This window comes from Cyclopterus lumpus, chromosome 24 (assembly GCF_009769545.1).
Source record: "Cyclopterus lumpus isolate fCycLum1 chromosome 24, fCycLum1.pri, whole genome shotgun sequence".
Lineage (NCBI taxonomy): Eukaryota > Metazoa > Chordata > Actinopteri > Perciformes > Cyclopteridae > Cyclopterus > Cyclopterus lumpus.
In genome coordinates, this window is record NC_046989.1 from 5,451,196 (window position 1) to 5,470,804 (window position 19,609).

Here is a 19,609-nt window from a genome sequence, read left to right on the forward strand (position 1 = left end):
TGGCCTCAGATCCCTCTAGTGTCTGTTAATTATATTTCTTTTTGTAAAAAAATCTGGCAATATGAAATGATACATCTGAAGACCAGGACAGTGTTATGCATCTATGAAACCAGAGGCCTTTTCTTACGATCAATCTGATGCACAATAAGAATACAGGGATAAATAACCTTTATTTCTCCTGAAATCTGACCTTCAAAGCTCCTTCGGATTAAACCGAGAAGGAAAGAATCGTTGAAGTTGTCAACACATTCACAATGAGGTCATAGATGGAGACAATGGAACACGTTGCACATATTTGGTTACGTCACCTGCGTGCAGCGTCTGAACCCACACACGGCCTGGGGCTTGTTCCAAGGAGCAGGTTTACTGAGACTCACTGGGCCGGGTGACTCTCCTGAGGTCTCGTTTCAGGTTCGACTGCGTTGCAGAATGCACTCGGCACGGTTTCATCCAGATAACTCCGTAAAAACCTGCTTTTCTTTTGGCGCAGTGAGCGCATGCAAACGTACATGGGATACTCCCAAACGCCGGCCGGTAGGAGTTTGTGCCCTGGACCTGATTCAAGTCCAGAGTCCATCCCGTTGCAGAGGCTTACATAACAACCCTGCTGGCCCGGGAGCGAAGCCCAGACCTGGAAGTCCTGTGTTTACAGTCGGCCCGGCGGCCGTGTCAGAGTGCACCAGGAAGAACACGCCGCTGAGGCGCTCATCGAGATGGAATCTCTCTGGCCCCTCACCAAACCCGTGAGAAAATATAGACTGGCATCAATTTAGGTGCACGGGTCAGAGTATCGACTTATCCACCAAATAAATAAATAAAAAATGTTGATTGGGTTATGTTTTATTAAATTAAGACCTCGATATGTACAATGTATTTGTTAGAGCGTCGGTGTATCCAAATTACAACAAAAAAAAGAAAGAAAAATCCGCCTTTGATGTTTCCCCGACACAATGGAGCTGAATGGAAATTGGTCCCGGCTGCTGAAAGCACTAAAACCATATGAGGAAAACCCTGTCTTTCCAAAAACAATGTCTCAATTACTGACCATTATATTCCTTTGGTGGAAAGTAGTTCCAATGAAAACCGTCCGCAGCGAGATCCCGAGGAACGGGGACGCTGTTTCTGGAAAACACTTACAGTTGAATCCTTTTTTTTAATGCAATTTCTGAACGCCGAGCGCAAACATAATTAGGCCTGTACGAAATGTAATTTAATTCTATGAATGTCCCCGGAAGTACAGACAACCGTGTGTGTGTGTGAAAGATGTGGTTGTAGTTTGCAGACAAGGTGAGAGATTTGGACCTTAACATTAAATATTTATGATTGCAGGTGCACGTAGGACCCAGAATACCTCTGTGATAGTTTACAATGTATTTAACAAACCTGAATGAGTATGAAAGGTATTGTTTACGTTTGCATTATTGTATCCATCCTCTGAAAGCTGGGTGAATAACTCAACTTGTGTAAGCGAGCAGAATGACGAAAAAAAAAAAAAAAGATGAAAAATTAAAGCAGAAAGGCTGATTAAGCACTCTTTTATTTTCAGTTGGCTCCTCCTGTTAGTAAAATGGCAGACGCATTTCTTCATATGTACACATGACATATAAAAATAGACAGGCAAATGAGGGAAAAGCCAAAAAGGGAAAACGTCGCCCTCATCATTATGTACAGCAATATAGAACATCCATTTTTAATCACACTATTAACACAAAACAAACAAGCCTATAACAGATGTAGTGCTCAACGTAGGACACTGATGCAAACTTTTCCTAAAACATCAATGACATCAAAGAGAACCGCAGACTCATCACAAAAAAAAAAAGAAAAGAAGCAATTTCTGAAAAATAAAAATGGCTTCAGTACAATGTACACAGTTTTTACAGGTGAATACCCCATTCGCCAACGATCACGAATTGCCCATTCTTTTTATTTTGTATTTTTTTAAACATAAACTCAAAATAACTTAAATAAAGACAAAACCAAATAATCTTGAGTGAATTAAAAAATGTTTTTTTTTTTTTTTTTTACCGTTAGCAGCATTTGCCGGATCGACCAGTACTCCCTCGTGTTTTGGAATACGATTTTCACATCATCCATTCGTTCATTTTCCCATCGGACCAAAAAATATATATATATATATAAATCACAGACTTTTCATTTCCGTCTGTACGGGAAAAAAAACATTTTGATGGACAAAAGATTTTCAAAAATGTTATAAGACCTGCCATGTTGGTGTGAGTGTGTGTGTGTGTGTGTGTGTGTGTGCATGTGTGTGTGTGTGTGTGTGTGTGTGTGTGTGTGTGTGGGTACTCACACGCATCATCCTCTCTTACAAAAATAGGCGCTTTAGTAGAAAAGCTGTAGACGTATCGTTTGGTAAAGTGTGGGACGGCACACGGTTCACAGCTCTGTGACATGAAGAACCGTCCACCGGGTTTGCACTGAGCATATCTACACCACAATTAAATAACCTAATGTACATGTGTGAGAATCAACAACACAAACAAAAAAAAAAAGAAAGAAAGAAAGAAAAAAATTAAATTAAATTTTAAAAAAAGACGGAAGACGTGGCTCAGTGCATTTGACAGTAACTCCCTAAACCGGCAAAGCGTCTCAAAGCCCTTGAAGCTACATGTGTCGGTGCACCTTCATGTTGTAACATCGCAGCCGGAGAGCAAACTGAAAAGAGTCCCCTGTCGACATTTATAAAAAAAAAAATAAAAAAAAAGGTACAGTCTTGTCTTGTCCCCCCCCCCCAAAAAAAAAGCACTTGAGAGTATATACTCGAGGCGGATTTTTGTCCACTGACCCGGACGCGTTTAAATAAGATTGAACCGAGTAATGTGGAGGCTGGTAGGGACTGTACCTTTAAATGATTGTGTGTGTGTGTGTGAAGAGGGTCATTTTAGTTGCCAGCAGACACAGCATGGTCCTCCAGGTAGTGAGCCTCTGTTACTATATATATATATATATATATATATATATATATATATATATTATACTGTATTCCCTATTGGTTTAGGCATAGGGGGTCTGTGGGGATCACAGTGAGAGTAGGTCAGTTTTATGTGTGTGTGTGTGTGTGTGTGTGTGTGTGTGTGTGTGTGTGAGGGCACATTCGTGTGTGTTCAGTGTGCATCATCGGGCCCCGGGACCACCGGGTCCCTTGCCCTTCCTGACTGCGCCGTGGCTGCTGTGGTGGTGGCCGTGGGCCAGCTGTTTGTGGGGGCTCGGCGTGGAGGCGCCTCCTTTGGCCTGTGGGGAGGAGCTCCTGCTGGGGTTGAAGGCGGGGCTGGTACCGGACCGGCCCAGGGAAGGCTGCAGGGGGCTGGACGCAGCGAGGCCTGCTGGAAGGCGGGACACGGACATAGGCACGGTTACGATAAGTGTGTGTGTGTGTGTGTGTGTGTGTGTGTGTGTGTGTGTGGGGGGGGGGGGGCAAAGTGTGACAGCGTGTGCGACCTTCACTGACCTTTAGAGACACTGTAACCGTACGCAGCATAAGCTGCTGCGGAAGCAGCCGCCGCGCCGGCCATCGCTCCCGCCATGGCCGCCGCACTGCCCGCCGTCGACTTGCGGCCACGCCCTTTCCCTCCCGACTTGGACCCGCCCCCGGATCCTTTGGGCCGCCCCCGACTCCGCCCGGACCGGCCTCTGCCGGGGCTGATTGTTTCCGAGGCCGAGATGCCTGAGGAAGAAAGGCGAGCACACAAAAGTAAAAACAAGAAGTTCATTTTTTTTTTTCTCTCCCCACAATCTTTGTACCAAAGCAAGTAGTAGCGAGTTATTTGAATATATAATGGCACATTGTGGACAGAGGAAACATAAATAAAAGTTTGACCATCTTAAAGTCCTTAAAAGACACTCAGACGATAGTTTTCCTGTCATATAGAAGCATTACTCATCTTTACGCTAAGTACAGGGAAGGCAAACACCAGAATATTGCTCTCATTTTTCCAAACTGTTAGAGCCAGTGTTTGCCTCTCTGGTAATGCGCCTAATCCCTCCAGCACCGCCTCCCCACCCGTCTGACTCTGGATAAACGACCCTTCCCCGAGGAGAGAAGGGCCCAATCCATCACCGACACCCCGGCTCAGATGAAACCCTCCACAAATCCTTCTCTCTTACCCACTAAATCTTACCCGTCCTCCCTTTTCACAATTGCTCCCTCATTCTAACCTTCCTCCCCTCTTTCAAACCTGTCATCACGACGCCACGCACATCTCAGACAGCACTAACCCCCCCCCCCCCACCCCCTCTGCGCTCTGTTAATAATCTCCCTGGCAGGAGCCTCTCGACATGGCGGCAAGCATCCCAGAATGGGTTTCCACCAGAGCGGCGTGTATTTAGGAGGGATTACCTTATTGCGGCGCAGATATATACCGCGCGAGTGACGTAAACTATCTGGATCACATCGTACGGGACGTAGCGAGACGTTGCGTCCAATGCGAGATAAAACCCCGGCTCATAAATCTAAATGAATCAGCTGCGTGGCGCATGCGAGGGAACGGACAATATTAAAAAACACGATAGTCCCGATAGTGAGGCGAGCGGAGCCGTGCTGCAATGACCTCCACGAGAGTCGCCGTTGGCAACGCGCGGCTTCTCGTGCTTTATTTGGCACATTTGGAGCTTTTGGGAACGAGAGATTGCGCGTGCCCGAGATTATCTGAAGTCGGGAAGCCGTCGAACACGAGCGCTGAGACGGCGTGCGCTAGTTGTGATTGAGTATGAAAGTGATTGTGATATTAGTGTTATGCACTTAATACATTCACAATATCCTTTGGGAATAAACTGAGCCGAACGCCTTGATACATTTTTCAATTTTCTTTGTGACAGAAATGTGACAGAAATTACTATTTCAGTATTCATTTCCCCAGAATATTATTGCATAGTGTAATAGAACAGCAATCCAAGAGGACATACTAAAATGTTCTCCAGCTCACCGTTCATGTTGTCAGAGACGGACCCCGACACGGAGGAGGGGGAGTTGGTGGCTCGAGACTGCGGCGCAGAGGACACGGGGTCGTCCACGATGACCAGCATGTCGCTGCTGCTCTCGTCCGCGTCCGCGTCCGGGGGTAACGAGCCGGGCTGGAGCTCGCTGCTCAGGGAGATCTGGCCGTGCACACACACAGACACACACACACACACACACACACAGAGGCAGGGGGTCAGCACCACAGAGGACGAGGGGTCCGGCACAGCGAAGGGAAACAATGGAGGACCGACGTAAGGAGCAACGAGGAGAAGGAAGGGAGGCACAGGAAGAAGAGAAGGAAGGATGGAATGGATAGGATGTAGAACGTGAGGACGAAGAGAGGAGGAAATGATCAGATTTAGGAAGGGAAGCAGAAGTGACACGGAGGAAGAAAGCATAACATGGAAACAGAGGAATCAATAACCCCCCACCAAAAACAACGAGCCATTTACAGCGTTTCCATCCTCTTCCACCTCCTTCCTTTTCATAAAAAGGACACTCACACCCCTCCTACCTCCTCCCCCCTGGATCCCCTCACCTCACTGAAGGGACTGGGCATGGCCGAGTCCATCTCTACGCTGATGAAGGAGTCGTCTCCGTCTGCGGAGAGGTTGGAGTTGTCCGCTGAGGTCGCATGAGAGATGACCAGGTTCACCTCCTTCTTCTTTTTGGTCTCGGACTCCTCGTTGTTCTTCTTCTGCTGGTTGGGAAACGGATGTTAACTCAACTGGCACTTGTTGAACCCGCTCAACGGATTCTCAAACGAGATGGTCGGCCAGCAGCCTGCTGGTCATGTTTGTACCGTACCTTCTCGGCGTACTTGTCCCTCTTCCTCTTGCGCTCCTTCACTTTGCTGCACTCTTCCAGCTCCCTCTTCTCGTCCTGTCTCTGACGCACTGGAGAAGACACAGCGCTTGTTTTTTATTGTTTCGTTTATTCCCCCCTCGCTCATAGTTAGGGTGAGGATTAGAGTTACATTTAACTTTTTTTTAAAGTCGACTAAAATACTCACGTTTCTTCTCCAGCTCATCGTCGTCCAACAGCAGGCCGACCACCTCTTTGGGTTTGAGTGTGTCTGGTTTGAAGTTGCCTCCAGAGATCACCACCCTTTGGATCTTATTACACAAAAACAAATAATTGATTCATTTTTTTTTTTCTTTCTTTTTTACTCGCGTCATTTAAAACAGTTTTTTTTTGTTTTTTTTTTGGTGTCATCTCTTGCGCGCCGGCTGAACGAGCGCTCGCGTTTCAGACCTCGCTTTTCTCCTTGGCCCGCTGCAGGATCCTCTCCTCGATGGAGCCCTGACAGATGAGGCGATAGACGGTGACCTGCTTGGTCTGGCCCAGCCTGTGAGCTCGGTCCATGGCCTGCTGGTCCACCGTGGGGTTCCAGTCGCTGTCGTAGAAGATGACCTGGGGGAAGGGAAAACATCTCAACTTGTACTGCTGCGTTGTTATCGTTTACCACGTTGGTTCAATTTGCGCGGCGACAGGGACCGGACGCGATGCAAACACCCCCCCACCCCCCACCCCGCCCCCGTATCTGTAATTCCTGGGACCAATTACAGGGGAAGTGTTATCCTGAGCGAACTCCGCTTTAACGAGACAGATGTCCCGCGTTAACAGTCACTTGGAACGTGAAAGTTAATCCCACTTGAACGGGGCTTTAGGGACACAAAGGGAGATGATGCTGATAAACGCAGAGAGAGAGAGAGAGAGAGAGACCATCATTTATATGTGGATGATCAGCCCCCCTCTCACACACACACACACACACACACACACACTATATTAATACTGAAACACTGGTCGTCACAAACTTTCTGACTCTTGTAAGTAAAAGAAAAGGGAATGTTGAGTGAAGTGTGTTCCCCCTCGGTGTGTCGGGGACACTCACGGTGTCGGCAGCAGTGAGGTTGATGCCGAGGCCGCCGGCCCTCGTGCTCAGCAGGAAGACAAAGATGTCCGTCCTACAGAGGGGCAAGGAGTGGGGGGGGGGGGGGGGGGGGGGGGGGGGGGGGGGGGGGGGGGGGGCAGAGAATAAAATGGAAAGAGATCATTTACAACCGTGCGAGTACAAATGTCCATATACAGTATCATGGAACTAAATTAAATTACAGTGTAATCGAGGAACTATTTGCACAAAAAAAAAACGTCGCCCCCGAGCTTTCAGCCTGTCAGCTAAAAACTGGAATGAAGCGTGTACTTGATTCCGGTGGTAGTGTGGTGACTGAACCCCAACCCCCCCCCCCCCCCCCCCCCCCCCCCCCCCTTACAAGAACTGAACACTAATGTAAACCAGAGCTTACACACTCACAAGGAAATAGAAGCACAAACATATTTGGACGTGCACGTGTAAGATTAAACCATCCGCTGATTGCTGCAATATACAACATAGCGGATTTGCAGTTAAGTTAATGGCAGAAAGCCCCACACACACACACACACACACACACTGTAGATCCTATCTATCTTCACCCACCGGCTCTGGAAGTCCGCCACCATGTCTCTGCGCTCAGAAATCTTGGAGGATCCGTCGAGGCGCATGTAGGTGTGCTTACGATAAACCATGTACTCCTGGAGAGATGGAGGAGAAGATAATTTAGACAACCGATGAGACAATTTATTTCACGTTAAAACTTCTCCGCCCATTTATTCTTCTTGTTGGCCAGAACTCTGCATACTGCCGCCTCCAAAAATGTCATCATTATGAAGCGTTTGCTGTAGATAAGTTGTCACTATGCGATCAGTTACTTTACGGCTGCACGGAATTCACGAATAAGGTTTTTTAATCCAAACCTTTCTGGATCACCTTCAGTTTTGATATTTTGAACCCAACAAACATACGACCCGTCTGAAAATGTTTTTTTGCTGAAGTGAATGAGTTCTCAAACATGCACAGCTACATGGGTCTTCCTGTGAGGATCAAATAAAGCCTGTCGGTCTACTTGTTGAGCCCCGAGGGTCAAAATAAATACTAATCTTCGATGTAAGAATTTCCGTCCGAGTCCAAAATATTAAAATCCCACATTTCTTATGCACATTTGCTGGAGTTGAAACCTCAATCTCGGCCCAGAGACACTGAGAAATGCAGAATTTGATACTCAACCCCCCCCCCCCCCCCCCCCCCCCCCCCCCCCCCCCCCCCCCCCCCCCCCCCCCCCAATGTCTGCTAAGCTGTGTGTGTGTGTGTATGGGAGGGGTTCTTTAAGTGCAACAGCAGTGATGAGGTGGCATGTTGATCTCTCTTTAAGCACCGCCCTGAACCCCCGACCCGCTCACTCCAACATGTCAGTGCCCCCCCACCCCCAAAAAATAAAAAAAAACCAGATGAACCACAAATACTGGCGCGCGTCACGACTCACCTCTCGCAATCGTTAACAATGATATCAGTGATTTGACGGTATGTTTTCTGTGACCCTCCAAACCCCCTGTCGTGGCTCTCGGGTGGGGGGGTGGGGGTGGGGGGGGGTGGGGGGGTGGGGTAGGGGGTGGGGGGGGGGGGGGGGTCTCGGTCCCGGCAGGGCTCGCCCTCCTGGCTCCGTTCCCAGCAGCCCCATCTGCTCCGAGTGAACACTACATTAGGGACCATTAGCCCGCCGCGCGCCAAAAACGCCGCTAACCTTGTTGAATTGGGTTTTGAGGGCTCGCCAGCAGGATGTTGCAGATACTGTTGCTCCCACGGAAAGAAAAAGTCTTACTCAGCCTACCGAATGTAGAAGAAAATCATCTGCCCAGATCATCGGGGGGGGGAAAAAAAGAAAGAAAAGAAAAGTAGATCTGCAACCTTCAGCTGACGTGATTTATAGCCTGTGGACTTTCTCGGAGAGAGCTGCCACATCTTTACCTCAACAGCTGGCAACCTTCTCTCGCATTGTGTTTGGGTTGCCGTTAATCAGAAGTGACACAGCTTTATTTCTGCACGTGTTCCATAGGAAGGGGGTGAATGCACTTTTAACTGGTCAACGTGTTCATCCAGCTGTCAGCGGCCCATTATGGAACACATTTAGTGAAAACTACATCTGTATGGCTGCGATATCCGACAACAACAACAACAACAAACTTGGAATGATGTATGGGAGACATTTGTTTAAAAGCGAGACGACATTTCCTCATTTTTTTTTTTTTTTTTTACGTCTCTGCTCACATGGCAAACCTTCAGAGTTTGGCACTTTGGGAAAAAAAGCAGCTCTTAGGAACAGCGAGGCGTGGCCGGCGGTTTGTTCTCCACTTCCCAAACAATAATGAGCCCCCGAAGAAACTCGGTGTGTATTTAGTGCTGGTCTTGGGAACGCGGCGAAACAGTCTGTTCCCAACTCGACAACCGCTAACAAATAACGACGTCGAGAGAAAAGAACACGCAGTGTGTCACCACGGAAACGTCTTTGTAGAGTTTAACTGTTCTCAGTGCCATATAATAATAATAATAATAATAATAATAATAATAATAATGTACAGCACTGACATACAAAAACAACAGAACAACATGTTTGAGTGCTGAATTAACTGAAAAGGACTGATTGTACTACATCAAAGTCCGTTCACGGGTTTTGAGGAGTACGAAAACATCGTATGAAGTCTGATGGCGATAAAAATTTAAGATCGTAAATATATTATAAATCGGTGGAGGGATTTTTCATATCAGCAGCTTCTGGACCAGTCATATCTAAGAGCAGCGCCCCAGTCCAGCCCGTGACAGAAGACTGGACGAAGCTGCAACGCCATCCATCCATAAAAAAACTCCACTACCCACAATCCCCGTAAAGGTAACTCTTAATGCACACTTTGTTTTCTTTGCATCACACAGCGTAGCAGAATGCATCATGACTCATGACTCTGTGTTGCGTAACGGGGCACCCGGATCTCGGCGATCCATCACCCGGCTGCGTGATGATGTCACCAGGAGACCGGCGACGAAAACAATGACGGCGGCGACAGAGATTCGCATCGGCCTCCTCCTTCACTCTTAGTCACAGTCTCGTGTGCGGGAAATCAACTCCATCTGCAGAATTTTAATCCCCGACCGATAGGAAAGATAATATGGTTTGAGGAAAACTGAGAGAGCATACCTTGGTGGGGCGGGGGCTAAAAGGGTTAACGCGTCATCGAAGCCGCCTTGAACACTCTTCCCATTGCTGTTTTCCTACGACCTCAAAACACAAGGCCGTCCCACCGTTTTCCCAGACACACACAGGAAGACGGCCCTTAAGTACCTGGGCCGGGTCTGAATGGGGGTGTGAATAGGGGGGGGGGGAGACAACAATAGAGGATTGCACCGATGGCCGTCGACCACCGGCAGAATTGCTCTGCGCCGTCATTTTCCTTTTGCAGTGATGCAGACTTCAGCAAATACTTTGAACTCGATGACGTATCCGTGTTGACTTTGTGCCCATCAAAGCAGCTTAAATCACTTATCCTCTGTAGATTAAAGTAATAAAACCGTAAGGCTTTGTGATGATCTTTCCTCATTAGCTCCCGTCTCCAACAACTACCTTTGTCTTCTTCAGAATGTCTCTCTCTTCTAACCCTAAGGCCCTTTGCCACTCCCATCCCATCCCCCCTCCACATCGCCTCCTTTTCTCATTCCTTCCAGTCATCCCTCCCATCTGGCTGCCTCCCCTGCAGATGAGACCCCGGCTAATTAGCCCTGACCTGTTAATTAGCCGTCTAATGAGTCCGCTAACGAGGGACAGGCGGGCTGATTAGGAGGTACCGGAGCTCGATATCTCGCCGGTGGAGGCCGACCAGTTCAAAAAACTCGCCTGGAGCGACACGGGTATATGCAAATGGGAAAAAGAATTTTAAAAAAAAGGTGTGTTTTCAGAGAAAAAGACTTTTAAGTCTTCAATAATGGCGCAACTAAAACTCATTATTTTTTTGCATGAATTATCATGTTCAGTGTGTGTGTGTGTGTGTATGTGTGTGTGTGTGTGTGTCATACCTCCAGTAGGTCTATCATGCGGGTCATTTGGGAGTAGATGAGGACTCGGTGTCCGTGGGCCTTTAGCCGACTCAACAGGATGTCCAAGGTGTGCAGCTTGCCGCTGTCCGTGATCAGGCTCTCCTTATCTAGAAGAAGAAGGGACGAAGAAGTGAGAACATCATATATATATATATATATATATATATATATATATATATATATATCTTATTGGTTACCAGAATGTAAAGAAATCCAAAGCAAAGCTTGTCATGTCACTCTTTTCCTTTATTTAGTGTTTTTACTTGATATTTTTCATAATACGTCTGCTTACTGGCAGAATACAGGAAAGCAGCCCAATCAATTCAGAGGTTATTAACTCTTCCCTGATCAATACAAGTCTTCAAAGGTATTGTATTCACTGGGCTAAAGACCTTTTCACCAGAGTGGATCAGCCTGCGGATCAATACTCCTAAATCTGTGTCTAATCTGGTGGCTGTTTAAATAAAGCGTGTGCCCTCATTGACTGGGCTGCTGATGAGAGAGTGATGGAGAACGAACAAGAAAGAGAGCGAGAGAGAGCGAGAGAGAAATGGTGAGAACAAGTGATTTACACTCCCGTCTCACACAATGGCACAAAAGACGAAACAAATAGGCCCGGCAGTTGGTCCCCGGTCAGGTCACCGCCAACACCACGTCAGGTGCTGCTCGGCCCTCGATTGACCAGAGAGAGAGAGCAAATGGGGTAGCAATCTGATCCGGGGTCTGCTGTTGAAGTGGTTCCTTCCATGTCCAGCTGATGAGGAATTAATGTCATCTGGCACAATGGCAGAATGAGAAAAGGGGCCGGGGGCCGTCATCGACCCGGGAACAGGCACACTATGGTGTTTGACCACGGGGTCGCGACCCCGAGTGAGGGGAACCTAAGGCCAGGGCCGGGGTCGGGTGACAGGGGGGGGGGGGGCAGGGTTACAAGAGAGTCCCTGTGGGAGAGTCAGGCTCGGCCGCCTCGCACTCCAGTCGGACACTTGTTCCCAAGCGCCCCCCTTTTGTGTGGCGAAAAACACGGGACGTATAAATATTTCCCCAGTCTCGTTTCCTCGCTTTGTCGATGCGCCGTAACCAACGGCGTAACCAACGGCGCTCCGTTAAATCCCAAACACATGCTCCTGCAAAACAATGCGTGTAAAAAGCCGGATAAGAAATGTGCCAGCGTGAAGACAATAAAGTGCGCTAACGTCTCGCAAAACACTCACAAACTGGATGGTTCTCCATTTGAACCAGTAGCATTCTATGCTAATGCGTACTCGGACTGAACCCTGACCTGTGACCCTTTAGTATAGCCCCCCCCCCCACCGCACACACCCCTCAAAATAAAAGGTCAGGCCCTGTCGAGGTGTTAAAGAGGAACTAATAGAACAGATGAGCTGGGGGGGGGGGGGACACTCTGGGGAAGCATCGGAGAGCAGGTCACTGTGGAGCACCGTCGGCCTGTCGGAGGCATTTGTTGAATCAAAGAAAACATCGACGTCTTTCACTTCACTCCTTTGGTTTTCCTCCACGCAGCCGGCACTTTTCACTCATTAACATTCTCAAGGAGTATATATATATATATATTAAAAAAATAGCCGGGATGAAATCAACCAAAAAAAAAGGTAAAGGAGGAGGAGGAAATGAAGGGGAAACCCGCCGAGAGACGATAAACTAAATCTGAAGCAAACTTAACTGTAGATTTACTCGTCGTTCCAGACCGGCGTGGCTCATTCCGGTTACGTACCGAGAGAACCGGCGCGGCGCACCCCCCCCCCCCCCCCCCCGAGATTACACAAACACTGTATCCCGCCGCCAAAGACCTAATAATTGCCCGTGGCGTCGAGAAAGTGGGGCAACCGAAGAGTAAAAAGGAAGCGAGCGTGCGACATGCACAGGATTAGACATGTGCGGTGGTGGGAAAAAAACCAAAGCATTAATAAATAAATAAAAAAGGTTCCAGACGGAGAGTGAAGGGGGGGGGGGGGGGGGGGGGTGTCTGCGGTGGCTCCGGCTACAGCGGGGCCCCCGGTATTAAGCGCGGCGGCGGTGGCGGTGATGTCGTGGTTACATTCAGACGTGGGCCTCCTCACCACAGGTGCCAGTCGAACGAGGGCCGCTGCGGCGATACCAACCACCCAGATGCAAATACTCATATATGCTCAATATTGCTCAAGCCTCTGCCACCAATCCAGATTACGCTTAAGCCTCCAGACTCCGACGCCCTGTTTGAAGAGAAGTTAAAGCCCTTATCTCAGGATCTCTGTGGCCAAACAGGACTGAATGTTGTGTGTATTTAATCCAATTCTTGAAGGGTGAAAACTGTAAAGCTGAACATCCCATATTAAGCACTTAGACACTATGATTTCTGTGTTAAGAGGCACGTCGGTCGTGGGTAATTCTTTCGTTTATGCCTGGATCATGAGGCTCTGCTCCTTGAGAAAAGAGCCGCGGTCCGACATCTCGATCTCTCTGAACTCGACCGAGGGAACCCGTCAGATCTCGATCGTATCCGAGAAGGAGAAGAAAGAAAAAAAGCAGTTGCAACACACGACGTGATCGTGAAAACACACACACACACACACAAAAAAAAAAAAGATGCTACGTTATCAAAAAGGAAGGCCGGGAAACAGATGTCCGACAGAAACGGCGAGGCCGTCTGCCCCCCCCCCCACACACCTGCGCGACAATCCAAACTCCTTAAAGCCCCCGAGACGTGGCTCTGCCGAGAGAGGTGACCGAGTTCAAAACATTTAGAGCTGCGTATAGAAAATCTAAATGTCGCCGCCATACCCTATGAAGCAAAGCCAAGAAAATTAATAATTGGGATTTCGGGCTTTGTAGGTTCTGTCGTGTTCCAACGCAACACTCATGGCTTACGTTATAAGCTCCACGTGGCTGAGCGTTGGTCGTGAATGTGAACAAACTGGATGTAATAAACCATGCATGCAACATGAATTATAGGGAGCTGAGAAGGATTAAAACGGATACGTCTGTATTTATAACTCGGTAGGCCGCTGAACATGAACTGGCCTGTTGACAGTGTTATCACGTGAAGCTAAGGGCCAAACAAAAAGGGAGAACACGTCCCATGAGAACCAAACCGCAGAACATTTGGGATCCTTTTCTTAATACGCGAGTATTATAAAAGGAAATAAATAAAGTGCAGTGAAATAAATAAGACTAGCCCCCCCCCGTGTCTCCGGGATGTCTGAGGGGGCCTGTGTTTGTATACTGGATTTTAACTGCGTCTAAACTAAGACGAAAAAAAATGTAACTTTCTAAATTGTGGACCGACGAGGACGAGGAATCACCGCGAAAACACAAGCAAATCCCGTGTGGTGTCACACCACTCCGCTGTTACTATGGATACACATATCAAGCTTCACCACCTGCCCCCCCCCCCCCCCCCCTCCCTCCACCCACCTAAATCCAATCCAGTCTAACTGCGGTGTTCTTCCTCGTCTCCTCCTCCCGTCCTTACCTCCTGCTGGCAGATTAAGCTACACTCTCCTGTCCCTCCTCTCTCCCCCTTCCTACCACATCCACTGCGCCCTCTCGACCCCCCCCCCCCCCCCCACACACACACACACACACACACACACACACACACACACACACACACACACACACACACACACACACACACACACACACACACACACACACACACACACACACACACACACACACACACACACACACACACACACACACACACACACACACACACACACACACACACACACACACACACACACACACACACACACACACACACACACACACACACACACACACACACACACACACACACACACACACACACACACACACACACACACACACACACACACACACACACACACACACACACACACACACACACACACACACACACACACACACACTCTCTCCCTCCCCCTGCTGTCTGTCCCCCGACAGTGTAATCCAATCCCTGTAGGGCCAGAGCCAGGGGCCTGACACGGTCCTGACCCAATTAGAGGCCTGCTGCCAGCTAATTAACCCCGGCCCAGCCCCGGTGCCTGGCGCCTGATACTCCCAAACCAACTACGGAGCTAATTTCATTAATACGCCACTACAATCTTCTGTCCTTCCCCCCCCCCCCCCCCCCCCCCCCCCCCCCCCCCCCCCCCCCCCCCTCCTCCTCTCTGCTGCGACGCGGGCGCTCGATGCCCAAAAAGCCAAGAGCGGAGATGCACCCCCCCCCCCCTCAAAAAAAATAAAAACCAGGGGAGGGAAGCGGGGCCAGATGCGATCGGTAAAAAAAAAAAAAGAGGCGACGAACAGCAGCGAGAACGCAGAATGAAGAAAGAAAGAAGAAAAGAAAAAAAAAAAGAGAGAGAAAACGTCAAGAGCTGATGAAAGAAGATAGATGGACGGTTATGTGAGAAAGAGAGACAGATGGGGGGCCACGGAGCGGGTCGAATCAGAGATCGAATCCAGCGCCGGCCCCCCCTCACTGTATAATGAAACTTTACACTGTGCGATCAATAAGTCAATGGGCAACACTTGTCCAGCGCCGCTGATGATGGAAATATTAGCCCGGCGCTACTTTGCTGCCTCTGCATTCGGTATTGACAAAAGTCAGACTCAAACTTAATTTCCCTCGCAGCTCCAGCGCCGGCGGAGCTAAGAGCCAGATGCCGGCGTGGGAGGTTTCTGGGGATGCAAAGTGGCGGACGGAAGAAAAAAAAGCAGGAGATTTACACATGATAAACTAAACTAATACAAAAAAAAAGAAATGTGTCTGCATCTAGAGCCAAATGACAAAAACACGCATTCCTGAAAGCCCTGAAATGTGTGTGTGCAACCACTTGTGACAGTGTATATATATATGGAACATGTTTGTTAATACATCACTCTCTCCCCTCAAACAAGTAAGGGGGAACCCTTCTCTTGGTTCTCCACGAGTGGTTAGGCAAGGGGAAGAGACAGACAGTCGGGGGGCCTCCTCACCACACCACTGTGAACTGTCATTAAGATAGATTACTGCTAGTTGCCTGTGGCCAGCGCTGACTCGACACACACACACACACACACACGCACACACACACACACACACACACGGTGTCATCACATAGGTATAACGTGGCTAATGTCTCCCCCTTCAGTCTACTTTGGGATTAAAGTTCCTAAAGAATCAGTGAACACGCCTTTCCATCTTGCGGGGACGCATTAATAACCATAAATTGGACGAGGAAAGCAAAACAAACCCTCTTCCCCTTTACACACTTGGCTGGATGGGTTTTCTTCTTTTTTTCTTCTCTGCCGCTGCCAAAAAAAAGGAAAAGCTAAACACCACAGACGGTAACCGGTGCCAGTTTTAAATGCACACCGAGAGGGGCGGAGTCAGACGGCGATGTGGTGAGGCTGGCCGTCTGTGTTGTTCTGTGCCCGTCCGTCTACCGGAGGGCCGGGGAAGCTTCCTGCCATTTTGCTGGAGAGTCGGTCGTTTCTTTGATGGGACAGGAAGGCAGAACTGCATTTCCCACAGCCTGATGTGGGCCTCTCTCTCTCACTCTCTCACTCTCTCTCTCTCTATAGTCAATTTCCAGCTCACCACAAAAAGGTAGAGCGAGAGCCAACAGCGGGCGCCACAGTGAGAAGGCTGTCATTTTGCCGAGTGGCGCCCCTCTAATTACCCCGAAAGCGACGCCGGGGGGGGGGGGGGGGCAACAAGGACAAGCGTGGAAGGTTATTTCCGTGTCGTGCTGCAAATAATCCTACGGTCGCGTTTTCCCTTTCGAACTAATCTTTAACCCGACTCGTAAGTCGTCCAGATGGGAAGTTTTTCCCGGAGAGAACCAACAGGACTCGAAGCCTCTTCTCCTGTCAAGCCCTTGGTGGCGAATATTACCCTGCATGCACCTTGCTTTCTCTGCAACCAGGTGCACATAAATCGTCAATATTAATATTAGCAAGACACACTAAAACGTCTTTCCCGAAGGGGAATTCTGCCATCACAATAACATCAAACAAACAAATAAATCTGGGGAGGTCCAAGACATTCCAGCCCCGATTCTTAATAAGCCCTCTGATTAGATTCCTCTGCCGATATCAGTGGGCAAGCCGTGCTCACGCCACGGCGCTCGAAACAAACAGTCATTCATTCCGCTCTGCCATTTGTTCTCAGAAAAAGGTGTGGGTGGGTGGGGGGGGTGGGGGGGAGACCATGGAGAGCGGAGTTGAGGGAGGGTGGGAAACCTGAGCCGGGCCGCCGTACATATCTGGGCCTTGATGCGGCGACAATGTGTTCAGGCGGGAGGACGGGTGCCGGAGTGTTGGGTCACTTCCTTCCTACCGAGGCTGAGAAGCAAGTGGGAGACCCAGACGGACCGAGAGGCCAGATACTGATTCCAGATCAGCGGCCCGGTCCTGTCTGTTGGAGGGAGAGACGGGGAGGTGAGGCTTGTCCCTCGGGCGGCGTGTGAATACAAAAAGGCAACGCCGCCGAGCGTGGGAGAGAGACACCTCGGGCCCCCGTGTGAGCGCTGCACAAATTCCCTGAATGGGCCCGATGGTACAGAGCACACGCACACACATATACACACACACACACACACACACACACGGACCATCTATTAGTGTTACCTAACTCAGCACTTGAACAATGACCAGTAGCTAAACTTCCTCGCTTTGTCTGCCTCCGTATAACTTCACAAGAGCTTTCAAGACTGTTCTCACACACACACACACACACACACAACTGTTTTGTTTCTCACTTTTACAAACAAAACGCTCTCACAAGCACATGTAGATGGATAAAAGAAAACATCATTATTTTAAAGCATTACTATTGCAATCTGTGAGAGAGTGGGATGTGAAAATGTGTGCATTGCTTATCAAAGCAGTATAAAAAAGAAGTGTTTTTTTTTTTATGTGCCAGGAATGTCCACGGTCATCATAATCCATGACAGACGTGGAGCGGGTCAGCGAGAAGGGAAGTGTTGTCTGTAAAAAAAAATTAAAAAACTGTGATGGCCTCTCTCACCCTGGACATCCATCAGTCATCGGAGCCCCTGGCAGAGAATCAGCGCCAGCTGACCCTCGACAGGACAAGCGGAGCTCTTCCGATAAAAGGCGCTTTGCGAGCGCACGCACGCACACACACACACACACACACACACACAAAAAAAACAACACTTATTCCCCGTATTCACACACCTTAACGGAAATCGCCGGTATGCATTAATGCGTGTGAACTCCTGCAGAATGCCTTCACCTCAGCAGGTCCATCGGGTTGCGAGGGATCGGGGCAGAGGGACACGTGCCCGGCTCGGCCCCCGCTGGCCATCCTCTCAGGGCCCCTATTTCAGCCTTCAGTCAAAAAAACTGGATTTCCAGCATTTGATTTAAACCGTCAGTTCAAATTGGGCTCAACGGTAGCAACTATGGGTTACCGTCACTGAACTCGTGAGCTTAGAAAACACTTCTACGCTCGAGCTCTGTGTAAAGCAGCCACACAACATCACACACAAAGTCCTTACCAGGTATCCGGATGTAGGACCACCCGTGCCGCGGGTAGAGGGCCATCACACCCCCGGGGCATTGTGGGTGGAACGCGTTGGCCCTCGCGAGCCAGTCTGAGGCGAGATCCGGGGAGCCGTAGAGGAAGCACTGTTTGAATACGGTGCCCCCGCCACCGCGCGTCACCCGCCACTCGTACTCCGCACTGCGATCGTCACAGTACCGCTCCATGGGAACCGCCGTCACCTAGGAAACCAGACAAAAAAAAGATTTTTGCCTACATATGAAACGAAAGAAAATATTGCGTGGCCGGGAGAGGATGAGTTGAAAAACTATTCATTTTCAAATGCAGAGAAATACACCACCTAGATGTATACTTGAATTACAGATAGAGGGAAAAACAATGCATGAATGCTGATTTCACTGAATCGGCAGGTTTTATGTGTGTGTGTGTGTGTGTGTGTGTGTGTGTGTAGGAGGAGGAGGGGGCAAGAGGAAGCTTGACTACTGGTGGAGTCTCTGTTTGTTTTAAATGCAGCTGGAAGCCGCAGCGGTCGCCCCCCCCAGCCCAGCCACACACAGTCAAACACACATTTCACAGATAAGTGCTCATTGTTGAAGGCCTTAAAAAAAAAAATACAATGTGCACCGCGCTTTCCTTTTCCACGACCACCCAAATGCTTGTCTGTCTTGCACGGGTCAGCGCGCACACACACACACACACAGGCCGTCCACACAAACACACAGAGGACATGCAAGAGCGCCTTTATTGGGCCACTTGCTGCTCTCACACACACACACACACACACACACGCACGCACCCTGGGCGTGGCGGCGAGCAGGAACTTGGGTGGCAGTGTGAGCTGGCAGGGCCGCAGCGTAGAGGTGGAAGAGTTTCGACTGTGGATCCTCACGTCTGCGTGCCCCATCATGCCGGGCCTTAAGGCTGTGAACACCAGGTCCTGAAACACACACACACACACACACACACACACACAGAAAGAGATTATTACTACAATCCTTTTCATAAAGCGCACATCTTCAAAAATACAGCGATTACATCTGAGTGATTACATCAGAGTATTAAATTGATAGTAATTTAAAAAGCCACAACAATTGATTTTACACCTCCTGCTGAACTTATTCCTGCTGTGATTTATGGCAAAGTGGGCAATTAAAGAATTGTA

The 19,609-nt window shown here is 49.0% G+C and overlaps 1 protein-coding gene across 6 annotated transcripts in view; it reads right to left on the minus strand.

The window, feature by feature from the left end:
* Nucleotides 1-1,506: 1,506 nt before the first annotated feature.
* Nucleotides 1,507-19,609, minus strand: part of ino80 (INO80 complex ATPase subunit) — a 31,276-nt gene continuing 13,173 nt past the window's right edge. For 3 of the 6 annotated variants that reach the window (XM_034528468.1, XM_034528469.1, XM_034528465.1), the window contains exons 26-37: nucleotides 19,244-19,384; nucleotides 18,443-18,668; nucleotides 10,923-11,050; nucleotides 7,464-7,558; nucleotides 6,879-6,951; nucleotides 6,236-6,394; nucleotides 5,994-6,096; nucleotides 5,789-5,877; nucleotides 5,520-5,681; nucleotides 4,947-5,118; nucleotides 3,473-3,688; nucleotides 1,507-3,347 (exon numbers count right to left, since the gene is read on the minus strand). In XM_034528468.1, coding sequence (XP_034384359.1) covers nucleotides 3,139-3,347; nucleotides 3,473-3,688; nucleotides 4,947-5,118; nucleotides 5,520-5,681; nucleotides 5,789-5,877; nucleotides 5,994-6,096; nucleotides 6,236-6,394; nucleotides 6,879-6,951; nucleotides 7,464-7,558; nucleotides 10,923-11,050; nucleotides 18,443-18,668; nucleotides 19,244-19,384 — 1,773 coding nt within the window. In that variant the 3' untranslated portion in view covers nucleotides 1,507-3,138. The remainder of the gene's footprint in view (nucleotides 3,348-3,472; nucleotides 3,689-4,946; nucleotides 5,119-5,519; nucleotides 5,682-5,788; nucleotides 5,878-5,993; nucleotides 6,097-6,235; nucleotides 6,395-6,878; nucleotides 6,952-7,463; nucleotides 7,559-10,922; nucleotides 11,051-18,442; nucleotides 18,669-19,243; nucleotides 19,385-19,609) is intronic. The other 3 variants (XM_034528471.1, XM_034528466.1, XM_034528470.1) reach the window with 2 other exon arrangements.